We start from the raw sequence: 22,182 nt of genomic DNA, 5'->3' as shown, positions 1-22,182 counted from the left end.
TAAATGTATTGTCTAGTTGTGTTATGACCTAACTTCACATCAGTCCTATCCACTTCTTGCCCTTCTCCACACTTTCCATCTGTCGTCCTTCCTCCTTTACCCATCAGGTTAGGACTCAGATGTTTCTTAATCTGACATCCCAAAGCACTCAGCCATTCCATTTCCCATTTGGGCAAAGTGGAATCACAGCTATGCTGGGTACTCTGTATAGTCAGACTTACATAAGTGGATGTTAATGCTTCTAATCTAAGTGTTGTGTTTTTTTAAGTTAGAAGCATAATTTAAAATATTACAAGATTTTGGAACCCCCTTTTTTAGTGTAGCAGCGTATTGCATACATTTGTTTTGTTTTGAAAGTCAATCATTAACTAAAGAGACAAGGTGGGTGGGGTAATATCTTTTATTGGACCAACTTCTGTTGGTGAGGGAGTCCAGCTTTCGAGCCACAGAAGAGCTCTGTGTGACTCAGAAGCTGGTTTCTCTTACCAACAGAAGTTGGTTCAATAAAAGATACTACTGCACCCACCTTGTCTTTCTAATATCGTGGGACCAACTGGGCTACAACTACGCTGCATACAGTCATTAATTAAAAGCATGCAGGTTCAAAATCTATTGCCTTGAGCAAACTAATTTTCTCTTGTCCTCTCTATGCGTGTATTTATTGTACTTTCATTTTTAGAGGGATTTTGCTTATCTGCTATGTTCTGAGTTATCAGTAATGGCAAAAGTTACATATCTATCTTTTTTTCCTAAACTATATCAGTACTTAGTTGTCCAAATGCTGGATCAAACAATTATAGTTGTATTTAAATAGGTACTTGGTGTCTAATGGTCAGATGAATAGCCTTTCTCCTATAGCAAGGTGTGTGTGTGTGTGTGTGTGTGTGTGTGTGTGTGTGTGTGTGTGTGTCTCAGTGAGAGAGAGAGAGATATGGATGGATCCTCTACACACCACTCCAGCATAGGGAATGGCCGGCCGGCCAGCCAGCTGTCCCAGGTAGAACAAAGGCCTTGCCTTAATACACACATCACCATCCACTAATATTGCTGGCTGCTGCGTGCATTGCGGTGAATGTCTTAGTTGGTGGTTGACGGAAAACACTGAATAAAACTAGCATCATATTACCCTTAGATTTTTTGTTTCTTTTTTTGTGGGAGAAGAGAAATTGGGTGTCACACATTGCTTGAACAGAATGCTTCATTGCATTGTCACAGATCCCACATTTGCAATTGAAAAGAGATGAACTACAAGAAACTACAAAGGTTTCATGGCTTTAGTGTATTCTACAAACGAGCATTTATCTTTAATCAGTGGGTGTAATAGACACTGATTCCTACCGAAGGTAATCTCTCATATTCCTCCCATCCTATGGCCATGGATGGTCTCTAAGAAATGCATATGATGGAGTTCTGTTCTTGTCTCCTCTAGCTGTAGCGATATACGGGCTTGGTGACCTTGCATTGTGTGTTTTCATGTATATGGTTTGGAACAGCCAGGTCACATGACTATGCTTCCATTGGAGAAGATCCTATTGCTGTAGCTCTCTGCATAAAGCAGCACCCTTTTTGCATTTTCTAGACTGAGCATTAGTGTTAAGAAATTTGATTTCGCATAGAATTGCAGTCTTTTGTATAAAATATTTTCCATGAGAATCCTATGCAAGAGTATCTCTTAATTACTGCCTCTTGAAGTAAATATTTTTATATTCCCCTTTGTATGGGCAATTGTGTATCTTCATTGCTCTTGAAATATTATAGTATGGTAGGTCCAGATGAAATGGTTCCAGAATTGATATTTTATCTTAATTGTGCAAAAGATTCAGCAAAGTTTTGTTCTTTGGTTTCACAAGAGCAAAAGTGACAAATTAGCATCCAGAAGATTGAAGTCTTGAGCAGGTAAGCCGTGGCAATGCAATTGTTAGGCAAACCTAAAAAGCTCAGGGAACGAAAGATGTATATTTTGCTCTAAAAAAGTACACCATATTATATCAGCAAAGTTAATTGTATCCCTTAGAGGTGAACTTCAAAATTTCACTTCTGTACTTTTCATTTTCTAATGGTAAAACTAATGCCTAATACTTATAACTGAATTTTTTTTTAGTTTTTGTGCAGTTGACAGCACTTTGAATAGTCAGTTTACAATCAAAATGGTAACAAGAAAAGGAGTATTTGTGGCACCTTGGAGACTAACAAATTTATTTGAGCATAAGCTTTCGTGAGCTACAGCTCACTTCATCGGATGCATCCGATGAAGTGAGCTGTAGCTCACGAAAGCTTATGCTCAAATAAATTTGTTAGTCTCCAAGGTGCCACAAATACTCCTTTTTTTTTTTTGCGGATACAGACTAACACGGCTGCTACTCTAAAATGGTAACAGTTTCCCTGCGTATATAGACTTCCAGCAATGAAGGAGAAAAAACATCCACAAAACTAACATTGGGGTGGAGGGAAATAATAAAAAGTGGTAGGGCGACTTGGTGGGGCCGGTGTAGGATCTGAAAATATTTTTAAACTTAAACTGATTCTTCTTTAATCTTTCAGATTACAAGTTGACTGCCTCCTTTAATTCTTTTCAAATTTGGTCTTCATAAACGTGTATTTTTAAGAGAATTCAAAAATGACTTGAGTCAGTGTTATCCTATGGCAGTGTGTAGTCTTGCAGTAGGGATCGTCAGCTGTATTATCCCTAATTTTTTGGCATAACTGTGTTCAGAAAATATAGGTTCAATGTTTTGTCCAATAAACAGCATAAATAACTGCATATAGTTGGGGACTGACTCGGTCATTCTTCCCTTGCTGGTTTTTGTTTTCTCTGGTGTCTTTTTCCTAGTCTGTCTTTCAGCTCAATTCTGCTGACAATAAAGTTGATGAACATGTGGAGAGGGAGTGGGAAAGAAAGGGGATTACATACAGTTCAAGCTGGTCTGGTATACAGCGAGCTGTTCAGATTTCCAGAGTAAGAGAAGCACAATTGCAGAGACAGCTGGGTGGATATGGATTTATTGGATAAGCGGCAGAGTCCTTAATTATCTAACTCTATCTGTTCTACATCTCAGAAACCCTAAATGGGAAGGCATTTACATACCTGATCTTCCATTGTTATGAGCGGGGGAAATACTATTGAAGGGGCCATTCCAATTTTATTGGTCTGTGCTCATAACAGTTGATAGTATTTTTATAAATGTAGCCTAGAAACTGAGAATTAGCTTAGTGTAATCAACATTTTGTCATAAATCTCTCAAAATTGTTAAATGTGATTCTTAAAGTGAGGACCTTGGATCTGCTGAAACAGCAGTGGAGCAAAGATTAGCTATTACAAGGTATTTAGAGAACACGGGGACCCCACAACCACACACAGATATACTTTAAGAAACTGATCTAAAGATGTGCTAGAGTGAACCTTTCCTCTGAGCGTTCTTTCCCTTGCAGCATATTCTTTGGGGTCTTATCCACCTATTCCTCTTCTCTTGCCAGCATAAGTCATCTAACATGATGGGTTCACCTTTGCTGAAGGGGCTGATGAGCCTTGGTTCTTGATCTCTAATCGTTCCTCTTCTCCTCTCTTGATTTCAAGAAGTGGGGTGAGGGGAACAGTCCACCTCTATCTATTATCTCAGAGACCTGAAGAGGTCTAAGGAGAAGGATGAGTGTTTCCCACCCACAATTCAAGAGCAAGCTGGGGTGTTATTCCTCCTCGGCTGACTCACTTGGGGCTTGTCTACATTACCCGCAGGATCGATGGGCAGCGATCGATCCAGTGGGGATGGATTATCGCGTTTTGTCTAGACGCGATAAATTGACCGCTGAGCGCTCTTCTGTCAACTCCGGTACTCCACCGGAGCGAGAGGCGCAGGCGGAGTCGACAGGGGGGCGTCAGCTGTTGACTCTCCATAGTGAAGACACCATGGTGAGTAGATCTAAGTATGTAGCTGAAGTTGCGTAACTTAGATTGACACTGTCCCCTCCCCCCCCTTGTAGACCAAGCTTTGTAGACATCAGATCTCAAATTCTGTATCTGTCCAAAGAGGACAAAATGAAATGAGCTCAAAGGGAGAAATAAGTCTGAGTCTGCTTCTTTTTCTAGGCATTGCTAATGTTGTTATTTCATGAAGTTATTTAAGGCCAAATTTACTACTTGAGTGTTTCTCTGGATTTATATTAGCATAATTATTTGAAATGGGCAGTGTCACAGTTGGGTTAATTGTACTCTCAGTCATCAACATTATGATTAAAAGTAGTTGTATATGGGAATGAACAAATGTTACTCTTTAATATCAAAGAAACTTCTGCTCCAGTTCTCCAGTAACTCATTCTGTTTCTATATAAATTCACCTTTTAAAAGATAAACCTCAGATAACTCAGGATTAGTATGTTGGTTTATGTTGAGCTATTTGCACACAATAGCCTCTTATTGGACTATGCTGTAGACAGCCACCGTTAAATCTCCAGGACTACTTCAACTATAGGAGGAGGAAGGAAAAGATTAGGGGAAGACAGGTTCATAAACTGTAGAGAACTGACTTTCAAGGAAGGAGAAGAGTTGTGAGTTTTCAAGCAAGGTAACTACTTTGTGCTAACACTGCATAATAATCTCCAAATACTAAAGTAGGCTGCACAGTAAGGTTCAGACTCAACAGCTTGTGCAGTAGTTGGTGAACAGCAGACTTTTCAGGGTTTAAAGTACTGAGCTTTTAACATTTTTGTAAAGGCTCTTTGCTTAAAGGATCAATAATTTAACTTTTAGGATTGGCAGAGCAATGTATAATGTAGAATGGCTTTCATTTTTATCACATGCTTATCTTGTTCCTGGGTTTGTTTTTGTGCTCAAGAAGGAGAAATGGAGTTGGGGGAGAGGATGTCTTCTGTACCTGGGTTTCTTTTATGCCAAAACAATGAATGTCTTAATCTGTGTGACCTTGGACAGTTGACTTGACCTCTCGGTCTCTAGGTATCCCCATATATAAGACGGGGTTACTCCATTACCTGAGTCCCATCTCAACAATCCTGTAAATGTAAAATAGTCTTCTGTGAAGCACCAAAATAAGTTCTTACTCAAGAATTCTTCTTTGAGTGATGGTCCCTAAGTGTGTTCCAAATGTGGGAATGCATGCGTGACATGCACCAGGGCCATACGATTTTTGTAGCAGTGTCCGTTGATCCGCACATGCGTTGTACATAGCTTCATGTTCCAGGCAAGATTATATGAGGCTGTGCAGGTCAGTGCCCCTTCAGTTCCAACACATGGTTGTAGTTGGAATTCCTGTTCTTCTGTGATTGTGGTTTGGACTGGGAGAGAATTCTTGTCTGTTGTATATAGTTTTTCTTGTTTTCTTGTATAGTTAGCATTAGGTAGCATAGTTAGTCTTCAGTTGCCCCAATCGCTGCCCATTTTCCCCCCGCCCTGCTTGCCCAGGGACTATGCCTTGCATTTCGAGGTTCAAAAACTGTGCTTCGTGCCCTCGCTCATTTTTCATGAGCGAACACCAACCCTGCCATTACAGCTTTAGGGAAACACATCTCACTGCGAGATCTGTAGATCCTTCCCACCGTGGACCTGAGAGGCTTGTCTGCTTTGCCTCCGTAAGTTCCCCATGGAGGTGGCTCTTCAGCCGTGTGCACGGTGCAATCTGAGACTGGTGGACTGAGCAGTGCAGTGCCCTTCACTGGCAGTGAGTGCTCCACCTAGCATGTCCCGTTCAGCTGGTGCAGGACAAACCCAAGCATTAGAGCTGCAAACATGCTCATGAGCATCGGAGCAAGTCCTCCTCATGGACTACCTCCAAGCACAGCATTCCCTCCTTGAGCCGTGCCAGGTTGCGCGAGAAGTTGTGTGTGGACCATGCTGCACCACAGCCTAAGCTTCCCCATTCTGAGGACAATGCAAAGAAGAGAGATGCACTGGCTGGCCACACAGACCAGTCTCCAGGGCACATGCCACCCATGCAACCAGCGTCTCTGTGCCCGCCGGTCCTATTGGCACTGTGGACACCACTGTGCTCCTCCAGCAATCCTACAGTTTTCCCCCAGGCTCCTGAACATTTTTAATCTTTTCTTCCAACAACACACCTGGATTTCCCTTGCCCGCCTTCTCCGTGGCTCGCAGTGATGGGAACCCCCCACTCCAGCGGATGAACCGCTTCTCCTGCATGGGCCCTACCCAGCCCTAAGTCACAGTGTTACCCGTGCACTCTAGGACACCCCACCTTTACCTTTCCATGGGCTCAAGGCGTACCCTGGTTAATTTAGGCACCCTAGCCCAGTCTCTAGGGCTCAGGGCATAATTTTCTGCAGGTTTGGGGTCCTTTTACTAGTGAAAGAGCCTTACACAGTAATATCCTTAACCTCTATTAACAGTCACCAAAACAGAATATATACGCTATACATCGAACCACTCCCAGTGAGGCAGACAAACTTTTCTTGTTGGCCAGTCAGGATCAGATCGTCCAGAGTTCCAGCTTCCTGAATGGTGCGGTTTGCAGGGTGTTGAGATCTGGCAACTCTGTGTCCTGGAGTTAGGTTCCAAAGAACTTCCTTTTGGACCCCAGTTTTTATAGTCAAAGTTGAGTCCTGCTTAGCTCTATCTTAACCAATCATTTTAAACTAAAATACTACAAAACAGTATTTTTCACCAATCCTCGCCCATTTCGAAATGATTCTTTAATCAATTATATCCCACCACCTTAGTTGATTTAAATCTTGCAAAATTAGGCATGCAACAGAGAGAAACAATGAAAGAATCAGACAGAAACCATACAGATAAACAATAGAGAAGTAGGGACCCTTACCACCAACCTTACCTGCCTTTTCAGGCCTCATACCCCTCTGCCCAGGCTCCTGCAGCAGAACTGTCGGGCTCAGAGGCAGAAGCAGAACTGGAGACTGTACTGCAGGTCCCTATGGCCGCTTCCTCCTCTCCAGATGAAACCCTGATTTCCCTCCCCCATCCTCTTGCCTCCTGATGATCACAAGTAATACGAGGATCTGCTGCAGAGAGTTGCTCTGACCTGTGCATACGTATGGAGGAGGTACAGGACCAACGCTAATTGTTGGGTATTCTCAAACCCCGAAGGCCAACACGTGTCATGCTGCCTGTTAACGATGGTATCCTGCGGTCTGCGTGGGCAGTCTGACACACACCGGCTTCCTGTGCCCCAATGCCCAAACCAGCATAATACAGGTACTTTGTCCCCTCTGGGGGGGGGGGAACTTCCTCTTTTCTCACCTTCCCCCAACTTCTTTGGTGGTGCACCTGTCGACTGAACAGGCACAACAGCGCACACACACACAGACCTATCCCTCTGCACCTTGCAGCCAAACTCCTCAACCTTCTGGGCTGGAGGGTCTACTCCTCAGCAGCATTGCATTTTGGTATTGCCAACTACCAGGCTCTGCTAGCAAATTATGACTTCAGTAACTATGCCAACCTTACAGCGTTCCTGGATGACCCACCACAGGACAAAAAGCAATGTGGAGGAAGGCCACCTGGCAGCCAAGATGAGTCTCCAAGCCACCGTATTGATGCAGTGGATAAGTCTTTCTGATCCCTTGCCACGGGCATAGTTGTATGCTGAGAATTGTGGCTGCAATCCTCTGGCTTCCCACAAGGGGTTCAGACCACTGTCCATGACCACCTCTTCGATAAAGACCAGCTCCTATTGGCACAGATGGATGAGTCCCTGAAGGACGCAAGGGTGACACTTTGATCTCTTGGGGTATATGCCCTGATGCCCAATTGTAAACAGCAGCGGCAGTCCTTCCGTTCCTGGTCGTATGCACCATATCAGGCCCCCTATCAACGCTAACCTGAACTCTTAGAGAAAATGTCACCGTTCCCAGAGCTACTGACTTGTAGCCCCCTGCCATGGCCACCTCCTCCACCTTGATCCATCAGCAACCCAAGACCCAGTTTTGACATGCAAGTCGAGAACTGTGAGCCTCCCCCCGGTCACATTTGGGCCATCTTGCCTTATTCGCTCACAAGATTACCATGGATCATTGCGTATTGGATATCATATGCATGGTTACTCTATATAGAATTTCTCATTCTCTCCCCTCCCCCCCCCCCCACATGCACTGGGAGCCCCTTTGGGCACTCACTGGGGGATTTTTTTCCATCATATCGTCCTGTGATGAGAGGCGTATGTGCTTTTCTCAAAGGGTGTCATAGAACCAGTGCCCTGCCATTTCATCAATGGGGTTTTGTTCCATACTTTCTCATCCGCAGAAAGGGTGAGGGGCACCACCCTATACTCAGTCTTCACCTCCTCAACACCTTCATCAGAAAATCCAGATTCCGTATGGTGATGAGTTAATCTATCATTCCCTCCCTCCTCTAGGGAATCTGGTTTTCAGCTGTCGACATGAAAGATATTTGTACTTTCACATTTACATTCACCTGGCCCACTGCAAATTTCTCTGCTTTTGTGTGGGCAGCAGCCAGTGCTAATTCAGAGTTCTCCCCTTTGGCATCGCAGTGGCCCCAAGGGTCTTCAAAAAAGTCCTTGTGGTTGTGGCAGCATAAATGTGGTGTCTAGGTTACTCTATGTACCGTTACCTGGATGACTGGCTTCTGGTCACTCCCTCACACACTGAGCTTATGTTTGCCATTCACACTCTCCTCGCAGTTTTCAGCGTCTTATCAGAGATGAGAAATCGGTGTTTGTACAGATGCAGATCAACTTCATAGGAGTGCACCTCAATTCTGTGGCGGAAAATGCCTTCCAGTGGACTGCTTTGCAACCTTGACAGCTCTAGTGATGGACATCCACTGCACTCGATGCACCACTGAGCATCATAGCCTATTCCTCCTTGGGCACATGGTGGCCTACACTTAGGTGTTGCTGCATGCCCACTTACACATGTGCTACCTCCAGGTGTGGCTCCTGTCAGTCTTCAGACCCCACAGCGATCACCTAGATGCCAAATTGCTCATCCTGAGGTAGGTTCTGGCCTCCCTCACCTGGTGGACTGACTCTTGCAAGGTGTGGATTGACACCCCCTTCGCTGCCCCTATCCTGACCGCCACTCTGACCTACAGAAACCTCCCTCGCTGGTTGGGGTGCTCACCTTAACTAGCACACTGCCCAAGGAGTTTGAGCACCATACAAGGCCTGCACGCACATCAGTGTCTTGGAGCTTCGAGTGGTTCGCTTTGCTCGCCACGTGTTCCTGCCGCTCATGTGCACACGTCATGTTCAGCTGCTCCGCAACAATATAGCAGTAGTGATGTTTATCAACAGGCAGGGAGGCACCAAGTCCCTGTCACTCTGTTTAGAGTCCATCCACCTCTGGAACTGGTGCATCTGTCATGTTACACTACAAGCGGCATACCTCCTGGGGACACACAACTCCCTAACTGGAGCACTCAGCAGGACCAGGTACATCATTAAGTAACGGGAGCTCAACGACCCCACTCTCTGCTCCATCTTCCAAACGTGGGGCACCCCTTGCTGCGACCTTTTCACTGCACAGGACAACTGCAAGTTATCTTTCTACTGTTCCCAGGGAGTCATGGGACACGAGTCCCAAGGTAATGCTCTCCTTCTTCCCTGGCGGGGTGACTTCTGCTATGCCTTCCCCCTCATTCCCCAAGACCTTTGGAAGATCTTCTGGGACTGGACCATGGTCATACTGATAGCCGCATTCTGGAATCATCAGTTTTGGTTTGCGGACATCATCAGACTCTCCATCTGCCCCCCAGACCTCCTTCGCATGTTTTCAGGCCTCTTCACCCAGGACTGAGGCAGGCCACCATCCCAGTCCAAGCCTTCTTCACCTCATGGCCAGGTTTTTGGATGGGGCTCATGTGTAGACAACACTTGTTGGATACTGGTGTGGCAAATCCTTACGCACACCAAGAGTCAGTGAACTGGTGGCCATGACTCACATCACCCCCACACACGGTCTTTAATGAAGACAAGATTTCCTTACACCTGCATCCCAAATTCCTCCCGAAGGTGGTTTCTGAGTTGCACTTCAACCAGTCAATTCACCTCCCAGTCTTCTGTCCTAAGCTGCACACCTCTCCTGCGGACAGGACCCTTTACTCACTTGCCGTCATTGCATTCTACCTCAACAGAACCTGTGTCTTTTATGCCTCACCATGGTTGGCTGTTGCCGTTATGGACAGATCCAAGGGCCATTCCCTCTCCTCCCAACACACCTTGAAGTGGGGCTCTGGATGCATCTGAGCATGCTATGTGCTGTCTAATGCCCCTGCCGCCTGGCAGGATTATGGTGCACTCAACGTGGGCACAGGCAGCAACATCTGCCTCTTTGGTGGACATCTCCTGGCATAAAATCTGCCGACCAGTGATGGAGTGTTCCGTACATTCTTTCGCTGCCCATTATGCCATCACCCGGGGGTGTCAGAAGATGTTGCCCTGGATTGTGCAGTCTCTTGCATCCTCGCTTCCACCTCCATGCTGATAACTGCTTCCTACTCACCCACATTTGGAATACATATAGGGGCCACCACTAGAATAAGATGATGATGATGATGAAGAAGTTACTTACCTGTAACTGGAGATTCTTCGAGATGTGTGGTTCCTGTTTGTATTCTAGTACCCACCCTCCGTCCCCTCTGCTGTGGACAGCACTTTGCAGCAGTAAGAGGGTCACTGAAAGGACGTTGACTCGCATAGCCTCATGTAACCTTGCCTGGAACACGAGGCTACGTACTACCCACATACGTATATATCTCCATACGTACGTAAATATATATTTACATGTACACACCCTGACCCCCCCCTCCCATTTGAGCAATATCTTCTATTAGCCAATATCTACCTCCCCGATTGGATACATATCCATTAGCATTAAAGATGAGCCACAGTGGGAAAAGGGAAAAAAAATTAAAAAAAAAAAAAAAGAGTCCTTGTGGCACCTTTAGAGACGCCCAAATTTATTTGGGCATAAGCTTTCATGGGTTAGAACCCACTTCATCAGATTTATGAAGTACAAGATACAGGAGCAGGTATAAATACATGAAAGGATGGGGGTTGCTTTACCAAGTGTTAGGTCAGTTTAACGAGATAAATCAATTAACAGCAGGATACCAAGGGAGGAGAAATAACTTTTGACGTGGTAAGAGAGTGGCCCATTACAGACAGTTGACAAGAAGGTGTGAGTAACAGTAGGGAGAAATTAGTATTGGGGAAATTAAGTTTAGGTTTTGTAATGACCCAGCCACTCCCAGTCTCTCTTCAGGCCTAATCTGATGGTATCCAGTTTGCAAATTAATTCCAGTTCTGCAGCTTCACATTGGAGTCTGTTTTTGAAGTTTTTTTTGTTGAAGAATGGCCACTTTGAAGTCTGTATTGAGTGACCAGAGACATTGAAGTGTTCTCCTACTGGTTTTTGAATGTTATGATTCCTGATGTCAGATTTGTGTCCACTTATTCTTTTGCATAGAGACTGTCCGGTTTGGCCCATGTACATGGCAGAGGGGCATTGCTGGCACATGATGGCATATATCACATTGGTAGATGTGCAGATGAATGAGCCCCGGATGGTGTGGCTGATGTGGTTAGGTCCTATGATGGTGTCCCTTGAATAGATATGTGGACAGAGTTGGCACCGGGGTTTGTAGCAGGGTTTGGTCCCTGGGTTGGTTCTTGTTGTGTGGTGTGCAGTTGCTGGTGAGTATTTGCTTCAGGTTGGGGGCTGTCTATAAGCAAGGACTGGCCTGTTTCCCAAGGTCTGTGAGTGAGGGGTAGTCCTTCAGGATAGGTTGTTGATCCTTGATGATGTTCTGGAGAGGTTTTAGTTGGAGGCTGTAGGTGACAGCTGTGGCGTTCTGTTACTTTCTTTGGGCCTATCTTGTAGTAGGTGACTTCTCGGTACCCTTCTGGATCTGTCAATCTGTTTCTTCACTTCACCAGGTGGGTATTGCAGTTTTAAGAACACTTGGTAGAGATTCTGTAGGTGTTTGCCTCTGTCTGAGGGATCGGAGGAAATGCGGTTGTATCTTAGAGTTTGGCTGGAGACAGTGGATCATGTGATGTAGCTGGAGGCATGTAGGTAAGTATAGTGGTCAGTAGGTTTCCAGTATAGGGTGGTGGTTATGTGACCCTCGGTTTTTAGCACTGTAGTGTTTAGGAAGTGGACCTCTTGTGTGGACTAGTCCAGGCTGTGGTTGATGGTAGGGTGGAAATCGTTGAAATCTAGGTGGAATTCCTCAAGGGCCTCCTTCCCGTGGGTCCAGATGATGAAGATGTCATCATTGTAGTGCAAGTAAAGTAGAGGCATAAGGGGATGAGAGCTGAGGAAGCGTTGTTCTAAGTCACCCATAAAAATGTTGGCATATTGAGGGGCCATGCAGGTACCATAACAGTCCCACTGACTTGAAGGTATAAATTGTCCCCAAATCTGAAATAGTTGGGTGAGGACAAAGTCACAAAGTTCAGCCGCCATTTTTGCCGTGTTGGTATCGGGGATGTTATTCCTGATGGCTTGTAGTCCATCTTTGTGTGGAATGTTGGTGTAGAGGGCTTCTGCATCCATAGTGGCTAGGATGGTGTTTTCTGGAAGATCACTGATGGATTGTAGTTTCCTCAGGAAGTCAGTGGTGTCTCGAAGATAGCTGGGAGTGTTGGTGGCGTAGGGCCTGAGGAGAGAGTCTACATAGCCAGATAATCCTGCTGTCAGGGTGCCAATGCCTTGAGATGATGGGGTGTCCAGGATTTCCAGGTTTATGGATTTTGGGTAGCAGGTAGAATCCCCCTGGTCGGGGCTCTGGGGATGTGTCAGTGTAGATTTGTTCCTGCGCTGCTTTAGGGATTTTCTTGAGCAGATGGTGTAGTTTCTTTTGGTAATCCTTAGTGGGGTCAGAGGGAAATGGCCTGTAGAATGTTGTGTCAGAGAGTTGTCTAGCAGCCTTTTGTTCATATTCCGACCTATTCATGATGACTAGAGCACCTCCTTTGTCAGTTTTTTTGATTATGATGTCAGAGTTGTTTCAGAGGCTGTGGATGGCGTTGTGTTCTGCACGGCTGAGGTTATGGGGCAAGTGATGCTGCTTTTCCACAATTTCAGCTTGTGCACGTTGACGGAAGCACGATGGAAAACAGATTACACTTTTATTTTTCTTTTTGTATGTTTGAGAGAACAAAACTCTTTCAGGCCTTTAAGTCCTCTGCTTGTTTTTACACTCCGAACACTGGGTCTTTGTCTGTGGAGTTTTTTTTAATTTGCTTTGGATTTAAGAATCTATATTTATCAACTGCTTTTAAAAACATAGGCACAATGTGTGCTATACACAATATAATTGACTTTATAGGAGAGCTTTCTGAGTAACTGTGGTTGAATTGACTTTGACATCAGAGACAGTGAAACATGGACAGCCAATTGCACAAACACCTATTTACTCCAGTGTCAGAGGGAATCTCACCTGAATATGGAAGAGCTGGTTGAAATTACACTTTAGAGAGATGGAGGTCATGTTTACAGATTGAGGAGAATATTAGACAGGCAGCGATGGTGCAGTCTCCACCAGTCAAGGACATGTTACCCACAAAACAAGTCAGCCTTCAGATGGGAGTTCTGGACTCCTCCTGATGCTGAACTGTCAAAGCAGCATCTGTACAAAGATGTGCTTGATCATTGTACACCTATTTCCACCCTTACTGATGACCTGGCCACAATGCATGTCTCTATATCCTGATTGGATTATGAAGAATACAGCAGTGTCCCTTCTCTGCAACATGGATAACTGTGGATAACAAACATATTTCACTTGCTCTGTTGGCTTCTATTACAATCCTGCCAAGTTTAAGGACTTGGTCTTACACAGGATGCTTGTAGATCACTGCCCTTGACACTTCTGCTACCTTAGCGCAATGAAACTATTTCCTCATAGCGAAGTTCACTTGTGCAGGGGATGTCTTCCTTATGGGCTGGCTCAAAGCTATGGAACCTACTCATGCAGGTACTAAGAACTACTGCATAGAATTGTAGGACTGGAAGGGATCTTGAGAGGTCATCTAATATAGTCACCTGCACTCAGGGATGGACTAGATAATACTTAGTCCTTCCCTGACAGGTGTTTATATATCTCTGCTCAGTCTGCTTTGGATGCAAAGTGCACTGTTTTTACCTGTCCTTGCCATATAACACACACAATAATGGCTTACACTTACAAACAAAAAGTAGTCCCCTCTGTTTTTTCGGGGATGGAGATTGGGGAGGGGGGGAGAGCCCCACTTGAAAAATTCTGCTTACTGTGAACCTATGGAAAGCCCATTGGTGTCAATGGAAAGACTTCCATTAATTTCAATGGCCTTTGAATCAGGACTTACGTGTGCAAAGCACTCAGGTACTGTGACAGTAAGTGCAGTAAAAAACCTCATTTGCCTGAAAACAAAGGGAAAGAGGAATCATGGGAGGAAACTGAATAAATCCTCAAGGGGAAGATGTGACTTGTACACAAGTAAACATTACTGTATATCTCTGAAATTCTGTGTGGCTACATGCATTAAATACCTTGAATTCATATCCTACACTCTCTTTAGTAGCCAATAGTCAACTGAGACACAAGGTGGGTGAACTAATCTTTTATTGGACCAACTTCTGTTGGTGAGAGAGACAAGCTTTTGGTACAATAAAAGATATTCCTTCACCCACCTTGTCTCTGTAATATCCTGGGGCCAGTACAGCTACAATACTACTATACTGGAACTAAATTAAATTAGATTTTTTTCACTACAGCATAATAATTCCCCAAATTAGAAAAGATGTAACTGTTATTGAAACTGCAATGAAGCTACTAGAAGAATAGCAGCAAAGGTGACAAATTTTACGTAGGGAGTTCAGTGTCGTCAGTAGTGCCTCCCATGACTTCTTAGGCCAATCAAGGATTTAGATAAACCCGGAGGTTTCATAGATTCCAAGGCCAGAAGGTACCATTGTGATCATCTAGTCTGACTTCCTATATGGCATAGACCAGGTAACTTCCCCAAAATTCCTTTTTATCTAGAACATATCATCTTTAATAAATAAATAAATAAAATCCAATCTTGATTTAAAAATTGCCAGTGATGGAGAATCCACCACAACTTTTGGTAATTTGTTCCAGTGGCTATGTCTATTTCCAGTCTGAATTTGTCTCACCGTTGGATTATGTTATACCTTTCTGTGCTAGACTGAAGAATTCATTATCAAGTATTTATTCCCCAGGTAGGTATGCATAGACTTCAATCAAGTCACCCCTTAATCTTCTTTTTGTTAAACTAAATAGCTTGAGCTCCTTATCTATCCCTGTAAGCTACGTTTTCTAATACTTTTATCATTCTCATGGCTCTTCTCTGAACCTCGTCCAATTTATCAACATCCTTCTTGAATTGTGAACACTAGAAGTGGACACAGTATGCCTGCAGTGGTTGCACCAGTGCTAGATAGAAGTAAAATAACCTCTCTGCTCCTACTTGAGATTCCCCTGTTTATGCATCCAAGGATTGCATTAGTCCTTTTGGCCACAGCTTTGCTCTGGAAACTCACGTTCTGCTGATTATCCGCCATGAAATGAACGGCAGAGTCTGCCTGTGTCTAATTTTCATTTTATACAGCTGCTCATCACCATAGTACTATATCTAGAGCATCTTCCCCTCCTTGGCAGTAGCAAAGTCCACAGTGGATTCATGGGGTTTCTGGCCTCTTTTTTTTTTTAAGGTAGGGTTTTTGGCCTGCTAAACCCAGGGTTTTAAGTTCTATTCTTGAGGGGGCCATTCTGTTTCTCCTTGATGCAAAGCCACCCCCTTCGTTGATTTTTAATTCCCTGTAAGCCATGTTGTCAGTCGCCCCTCCCTCTGTCAGAGCAATGGCAGACAATCGTTTTGCGCCTTTTTTCAGCCCAGATCCACAGCGCTGGGAACGTGGAGCCTGCTCAGATCACCACAGCAATTAAGAGCACTATAAACACCGCGCGAATTACCCAGCAAGATATGTAGAACCATAACCTCCAAGAAAAGCTAAACCAGGTGAGGAGGAGGGGACTGCAGCGTGGTGACAAGAGTGATGAGGACATGGACATAGACTTCTCACAAAGTATGGGCCCCTGCAATGTGCACATCATGGTGTCAATTGGGCAGGTTCATGGTGTGGAATGCTGATTCTGGGCCCGGGAAACAAGCACAGACTGGTGGGACTGCATCGTGTTGCAGGTCTGGGACGATTCTCAGTGGTTGCAAAATTTTTGCATGCGTAAGGGCACTTTCATGGAACTTTGTGACTTGCTTTCCCCTGCCCTGAAGCGCAAGAATACCAAGATGAGAATAGCCCTCACAGTTGAGAAGCAAGTGGCGATAGCGCTGTGGAAGCTTGCAATGCCAGACAGCTACCGGTCAGTCGGGAATCAATTTGGAGTGGGCAAATCTACTGGGGGGGGCTGCTGTGATGCAAGTAGCCAGCGCAGTCACTGAGCTGCTGATGTCAAGGGTAGTGACTCTGGGAAATGTGCAGGTCATAGTGGATGGCTTTGCTGCAATGGGATTCCCTAACTGCGGTGGGGCTATAGACTGAACCCATATCCCTATCTTGGTACTGGAGCACCAAGGCAGCGAGTACATAAACCGCAAGGGGTGTTTTTCAATGGTGCTGCAAGCACTGGTGGATCACAAGGGATGTTTCACCAACATCAACGTGGGGTGGCCGGGAAAAGTACATGACGCTCTCATCTTCAGGAACTCTGGTCTGTTCCAACAGCTGCAGCAAGGGACTTACTTTTCAGACCAGAAAATGGAGATGTTGAAATGCCTATGGTTATCCTTGGGGACCCTGCTACCCCTTAATGCCATTGCGTATGAAGCCATACACAGGCAGCCTGGACAACTAAAGGCCGAGCAAGTGCAGAATGGTGGTAGAACGTGCATTCGGGCGTTTAAAAGCGTGCTGGCGCAGTTTACTGAGTCATTTAGACCTCCGCGAAACCAATATTCCCATTGTTATTACTGCTTGCTGTGCACTCCACAATATCTGTGAGAGTAAGGGGAAGATGTTTATGGTGAGGTGGGAGGTTGAGGCAAAAGGCCTGGCTGCTGATTACATGCAGCCAGACACCAGGGTGGTTAGAAGAGTACAGGAGGGAGCGGTGCACATCGGAGAAGGTTTGAAAACCAGTTTCAGGAATGGCCAGGCTACGGTGTGAAAGTTCTTTTTCTCCTTGGTGCACCCCCCCCCCCCCCCCGTTCACTCTACTTTCCTGTAAGCTAAGCACCTTCCCCTCCCCCCTTCGATCTCTGCTTGCAGAGACAATAAAGTCATTGTTGCTTCACATTCATGCATTCTTTATTTGTTCATCACACAAATATGGGGATAACCGCCAAGGTAGCCTAGGAGGGATGGTGGAGGAGGGAAGGACAAGGCCACACAGCACTTTAAAACTTATTGAATGCCAGCCTTCTGTTGCTTGGGCAGTCCTCTGGGGTGGAGTGGCTGGGTGGCTGGAGGCCCCCCCCCCACCGCGTTCTTGGGCGTCCGGGTGAGGAGGCTGTGGAACTTGGGGACGAGGGTGGTTGGTTACACAGGGGCTATAGCGGCAGTCTGTGCTCCTGCTGCCTTTCCTGCAGCTCAGCCATCCGCTGGAGCATATGAGTTGATCCTCCAGCAGCCTGAGCATTGATTCCTGTCTTCTTTCAGCAAGCTAACGCCACCTACCATCTTCAGCCCGCTACCTCTCCTCGAGGTCATATTGTGTTTTCCTGCACTCTGAGATTGTCTGTCTCCATGTATTTTGCTGTGCTCTGTCAGTGTGGGAGGACAACATGAGGTCAGAGAACATTTCATCGTGAGTGTGGTTTTTGTCGCCTTCTAATCTTCGCTAGCCTCTGGGAAGGAGAAACATATGCAGCTGGTGGAGGAGAAAAAAAAGGGAGAGTGGTAGTTAAAGACACATTTTATAGAACAATGGGTACACTCTTTCACGGTAAACCTTGCTGTTAGCATTACATAGCACATGTGCTTTCATTACAAGGTCACATTTTGCCTCTTATTGAGGGTATGCCAGTTGGGTGTGAGAGATCACTCATGCAGGGCTGGGCAACAGAATTCTGCTTGCAGGCATCCATGGTAAGCCACAGTCTTTTGGCTTCTTTAACCTTCATAACATGGGAATGGTTTCAAACAGCAGCGCCCTCATTTCCCATATGAAGTAGCCATTGGGTTGGCCATTAAAAATGGGTTGGCAGTTTAAAAGGAGGTGCTGCGGTTTCCAGGTTCATGTGCAGCAGAAACCCAGCTAAGGCCCCACACTCAATTCTCTGGGATGATGGCTTAACCCCTCCCCCCACTGCATGGCTAACAGCGGGGAAGATTTCTGTTTAGCCACAGGCCAACAGCCCAGCAGGAATGGGCACCTCTGAATGTCCGCTTACTAAAGCCACCCTGTTTGAACCAGGTGACCATGAATATCTCTCTGAGGGTAACACAGAGAGATAAAGAATGGATGTTGTTTGAATGCCAGCAAACACCGGGACCATACGCTGCAATGCTCTTTTTCTGCAATGATTCCCGACTACGTGCTACTGTCCTGGTATGGTAAAGTGTCCTACCATGGAGGAAGGAATAATGCTGCCCTCCCCAAAAACCTTTTGCAAAGGCTTTGGGTGTACATCCAGGAGAGCTTTATGGAGACGTACCTGGAGGATTTCCACTCCATCTCCAGGCACGTTAACAGACTTTTCCAGTAGCTGTACTGGCCACGAATGCCAGGGCAAATTAATCATTAAACACGCTTGCTTTTAAACCATGTATAATATTTACAAAGGTACACTCACCAAAGGTCCCTTCTCCGCCTTCAGGGTCCGGGAGCCCGCTTTGGGTGGGTTCGGGGGGTATTGGGTCCAGGTCCAGGGTGATAAACAGATCCTGGCAGTTGAGGAAACCGGTTTCTCTGCTTCCTTGTTGTGAGCTATCTACAACCTCCTCTTTATCAACTGGCTCTGTGGATGAGGGGAAAGCAGTGGACGTGTTCCTTGACTTTAGCAAAACTTTTGACATGGTTTCTCACTGTATTCTTGCCAGTAAGTTAAAGAAGTATGGGCTGGAGGAATGGACAATAAGGTGGATAGAAAGCTGGCTAGATTATCTGGCTCAGCGGGTAGTGATCAATGGCTCCCATGTCTAGTTGGCAGCCGGTATCAAGTGGAGTGCCCCAAGGGTCGGTCCTCGGGCTAGTTTTGTTCAATATCTTCATTAATGATCTGGAGGATGGTGTGGATTGCAGCATCAGCAAGTTTGCAGATGACACTAAACTGGGAGGAGAGGTACATACACTGGAGGGTAGGGATAGGATACAGAGGGCCCTAGACAAATTAGAGGTCTGGGCCAAAAGAAGTCTGATGAGGTTCAACAAGGACAAGTGCAGAGTCCTGCACTTAGAACGGAAGAATCCCATGCACCACTACACACTAGGGACCGAATGGCTAGGCAGCAGTTTTGCAGAAAAGGACCAAAGGGTTACAGTGGACGAGAAGCTGGATATGAGTGAACAGTCTGCCCTTGTTACCAAGAAGGCCAATGGCATTTTGGGGTGCATAAGTAGGTATATTGCCAGCAGATCGAGGGATGTGATCGTTCCCCTCTATTTGACATTGGTGAGGCCTCATTTGGAGTACTGTGTCCAGTTTTGGGCCCACACTACAAGGAGGATGTGGAAAAATTGGAAAGCATTCAGCGGAGAGCAACAAAAATGATTAGGGGACTGGAACACATGACTTATGAGGAGAGGCTGAAGGAACTGGGATTGTTTAGTCTGCGGAAGAGAAGAATGAGGGGGGATTTGATAGCTGCTTTCAGCTACCTGAAAGGGGGTTCCAAAGAGGATGGTTCTAGACTGTTCTCAGTGGTAGCAGATGACAGAACAAGGAGTAATGGTCTCAAGCTGCAGTGGGGGAGGTTTAGGTTGGATATTAGGAAAAACTTCTTCACTAGGAGGGTGGTGAAACACTGGAATGTGTTACCTAGAGAGGTGGTGGAACCTCTTTCCTTAAAAGTTTTTCAGGTCAGGCTTGACAAAGCCCTGGCTGGGATGATTTAATTGGGGATTGGTCCTGCTTTGAGCAGGGGGTTGGACTAGATGACCTCCTGAGGTCCCTTCCAACCCTGATGTTCTATGATCATCATCTTCCTTGCCCCCAAAACCCATTTCTGTGTTGCCTCCCACTCTTTGGACAGAGTCAAAGGACAGGGTTGGGGTAGGGGTGGTTGCACCCCCTAGAATGGCATGCAGCTCATCATAGAAGCGGCATGTCTGGGGCTCTGAACTGGAGCGGCCGTTTGCCTCTCTGTTTTTTTGGTAGGCTTGCCTGAGCGCCTTAATTTTCACGCGGCACTGCTGCAGGTCCCTGTTATAGCCTCTGTCCTTCATGCCATTCGAGATCTTTTTCAAATATTTTGGCATTTCATCTTTCTGAATGGAGTTCTGCCAGGACAGATTCGTCTCCTCATACAGCGACCAGATCCTGTACCTCCCGTTCAGTCCATGCTGGAGCTCTTTGGTGATTCTGGGACTGCATGGTCTCCTGTGATGATGGGCTCTGCATGGTGACCTGTGCAGGTGAGCTTGCCATGCTGGCCAAACAGGAAATGAGATTCAAAAGTTCGCGGGCCTTTTCCTGTATGCCTGGCCAGTGCATCTGAGTTGAGAGCGCTGTCCGGAGTGGTCACAACTGAGGACTCTGGGATAGCTCCCGGAGGCCAATATCATCGAATTGCATCCACAGTACCCCAAATTCGACCCGGCAAGGCCTATTTCAGCGCTAATCCCCTCGTCAGGGGTGGAGTAAAGAAATCAATTTTAAGAGCCCTTTAAGTCGGGGGAAAAAAGGGCTTCATCATGTGGACAGGTGCATGGTTTAAATCGAGATAACGCTGTTAAATTCGACCTAAACGCATAGTGTAGACCAGGCCTTAGTCATGGACTAGGACCCTATTGTGCTATGCAGTACAAACACAGAACTAAGATTGACCCTGCCCCAAAGAATTCGGTCAAGGTAACACAGGCCTGTCTCTTTCCTAGGAAGAAGGATGCTACAGTGCATATATGTACTGGACTCTTTCCTCTTTACCCATATTACAGTTGGTTGCTCTTGACAGTTCAAAGTACAGCTTGAACTTCTGAATGATCAGAAAATGCTTGCTTCACTTGCCAGTATCATCAGAATAACTACTTGAAAAGTGGAGCAAAGATTTCATTCTCTAGTGTCAAGTAACCTGCAAGTTGCTGTGAAAGAGTTCTGGGTCTCAAAAATCCTCATGGGATTTTACTTTAAGTTCAGGGGCTACTCTGTACATCCTGGGAATGTCACAATTTTAAGGTGTCAAATTTCCTTTTAAAAATAGATTTAAGCTGTACTTTTGCTTCTTACTATAGTACCGATTCCAATATCTAAACTGTATTGTTAAATCTATTCACCTAAAATTGGGTTATTTCTGATTATGCACTATATGTGTCTTATGTCTTTAAAAACTAACTTTGTATTTGTGGATAATCTAAGCACTATATCCAGATGTATAGACATTCTTTTCTCAACCTATGCATTACATAATTTTTTTAACATTAGCTTTAATAACAAATTTTAAATCTGTACTCTGCTGTAATATCTCTTAAATGGATTCTTTCATTAGTGACCAGCATTGTACATTGCAAAAAGCACGTGCAATATCATGGGACAAACTTGCTCTTTAGGATGAAAGGGAGCTGTGTGCTCTGTTCAGGCTTGCAAGGCAGTTGTTTGAGGTGTTAATAGAACTAGCCTTTTAAAAACAAACCAACCTCTCCTCCCCCATCCCTAAAAACTATCTATGCTAGTGGCTTTTGTGCAGCCCTCTACAGTTTGCCATAAAGCACTGAATGGTATTCCACCAGGCAGAGCTCTTAGTTGGAGGAGCATTCAGATAGCTTTCTAGAATAGATTGGCTGTCTGTCACTACAGGGGCAGGATTATTGAGGTTTTTTTTTGTTTTTTTTCTTTTAAGATTATTTCCAAATTGTTCTGTGGCAAGACTTCTGTTGGTGACCCAGGCAACTTCTGAAACTGGTATTTTTAGTAGTTTTCATGGCTACAAATGGCTGAAGATTAGGCAGGATTCAAATCTATCAGTTCAAGTGGGCTTTCCTGGGGAGTTAAGGTGGTATCCTTATTGACAATATACATTCATTTGGATGCCATCCTGCTAATAGAATACAGA

At 45.3% G+C, this 22,182-nt stretch overlaps 1 protein-coding gene across 2 annotated transcripts in view; it reads left to right on the top strand.

The window, feature by feature from the left end:
• PELI2 (pellino E3 ubiquitin protein ligase family member 2) overlaps positions 1–22,182 on the top strand; it is a 133,294-nt gene that overhangs the window by 20,161 nt on the left and 90,951 nt on the right. Inside the window, exon 2 of one of the 2 annotated variants that reach the window (XM_077820745.1) lies at positions 15,847–16,336. The exons of the other annotated variant lie outside the window; for it this stretch is intronic. Coding sequence (XP_077676871.1) covers positions 16,194–16,336 — 143 coding nt within the window. The 5' untranslated portion in view covers positions 15,847–16,193. The remainder of the gene's footprint in view (positions 1–15,846; positions 16,337–22,182) is intronic. 2 annotated transcript variants of the gene reach the window in all.

This window comes from Eretmochelys imbricata, chromosome 6 (assembly GCF_965152235.1).
Source record: "Eretmochelys imbricata isolate rEreImb1 chromosome 6, rEreImb1.hap1, whole genome shotgun sequence".
Classification (NCBI taxonomy): domain Eukaryota; kingdom Metazoa; phylum Chordata; order Testudines; family Cheloniidae; genus Eretmochelys; species Eretmochelys imbricata.
This window is presented reverse-complemented; position numbering and strand designations above follow the sequence as displayed.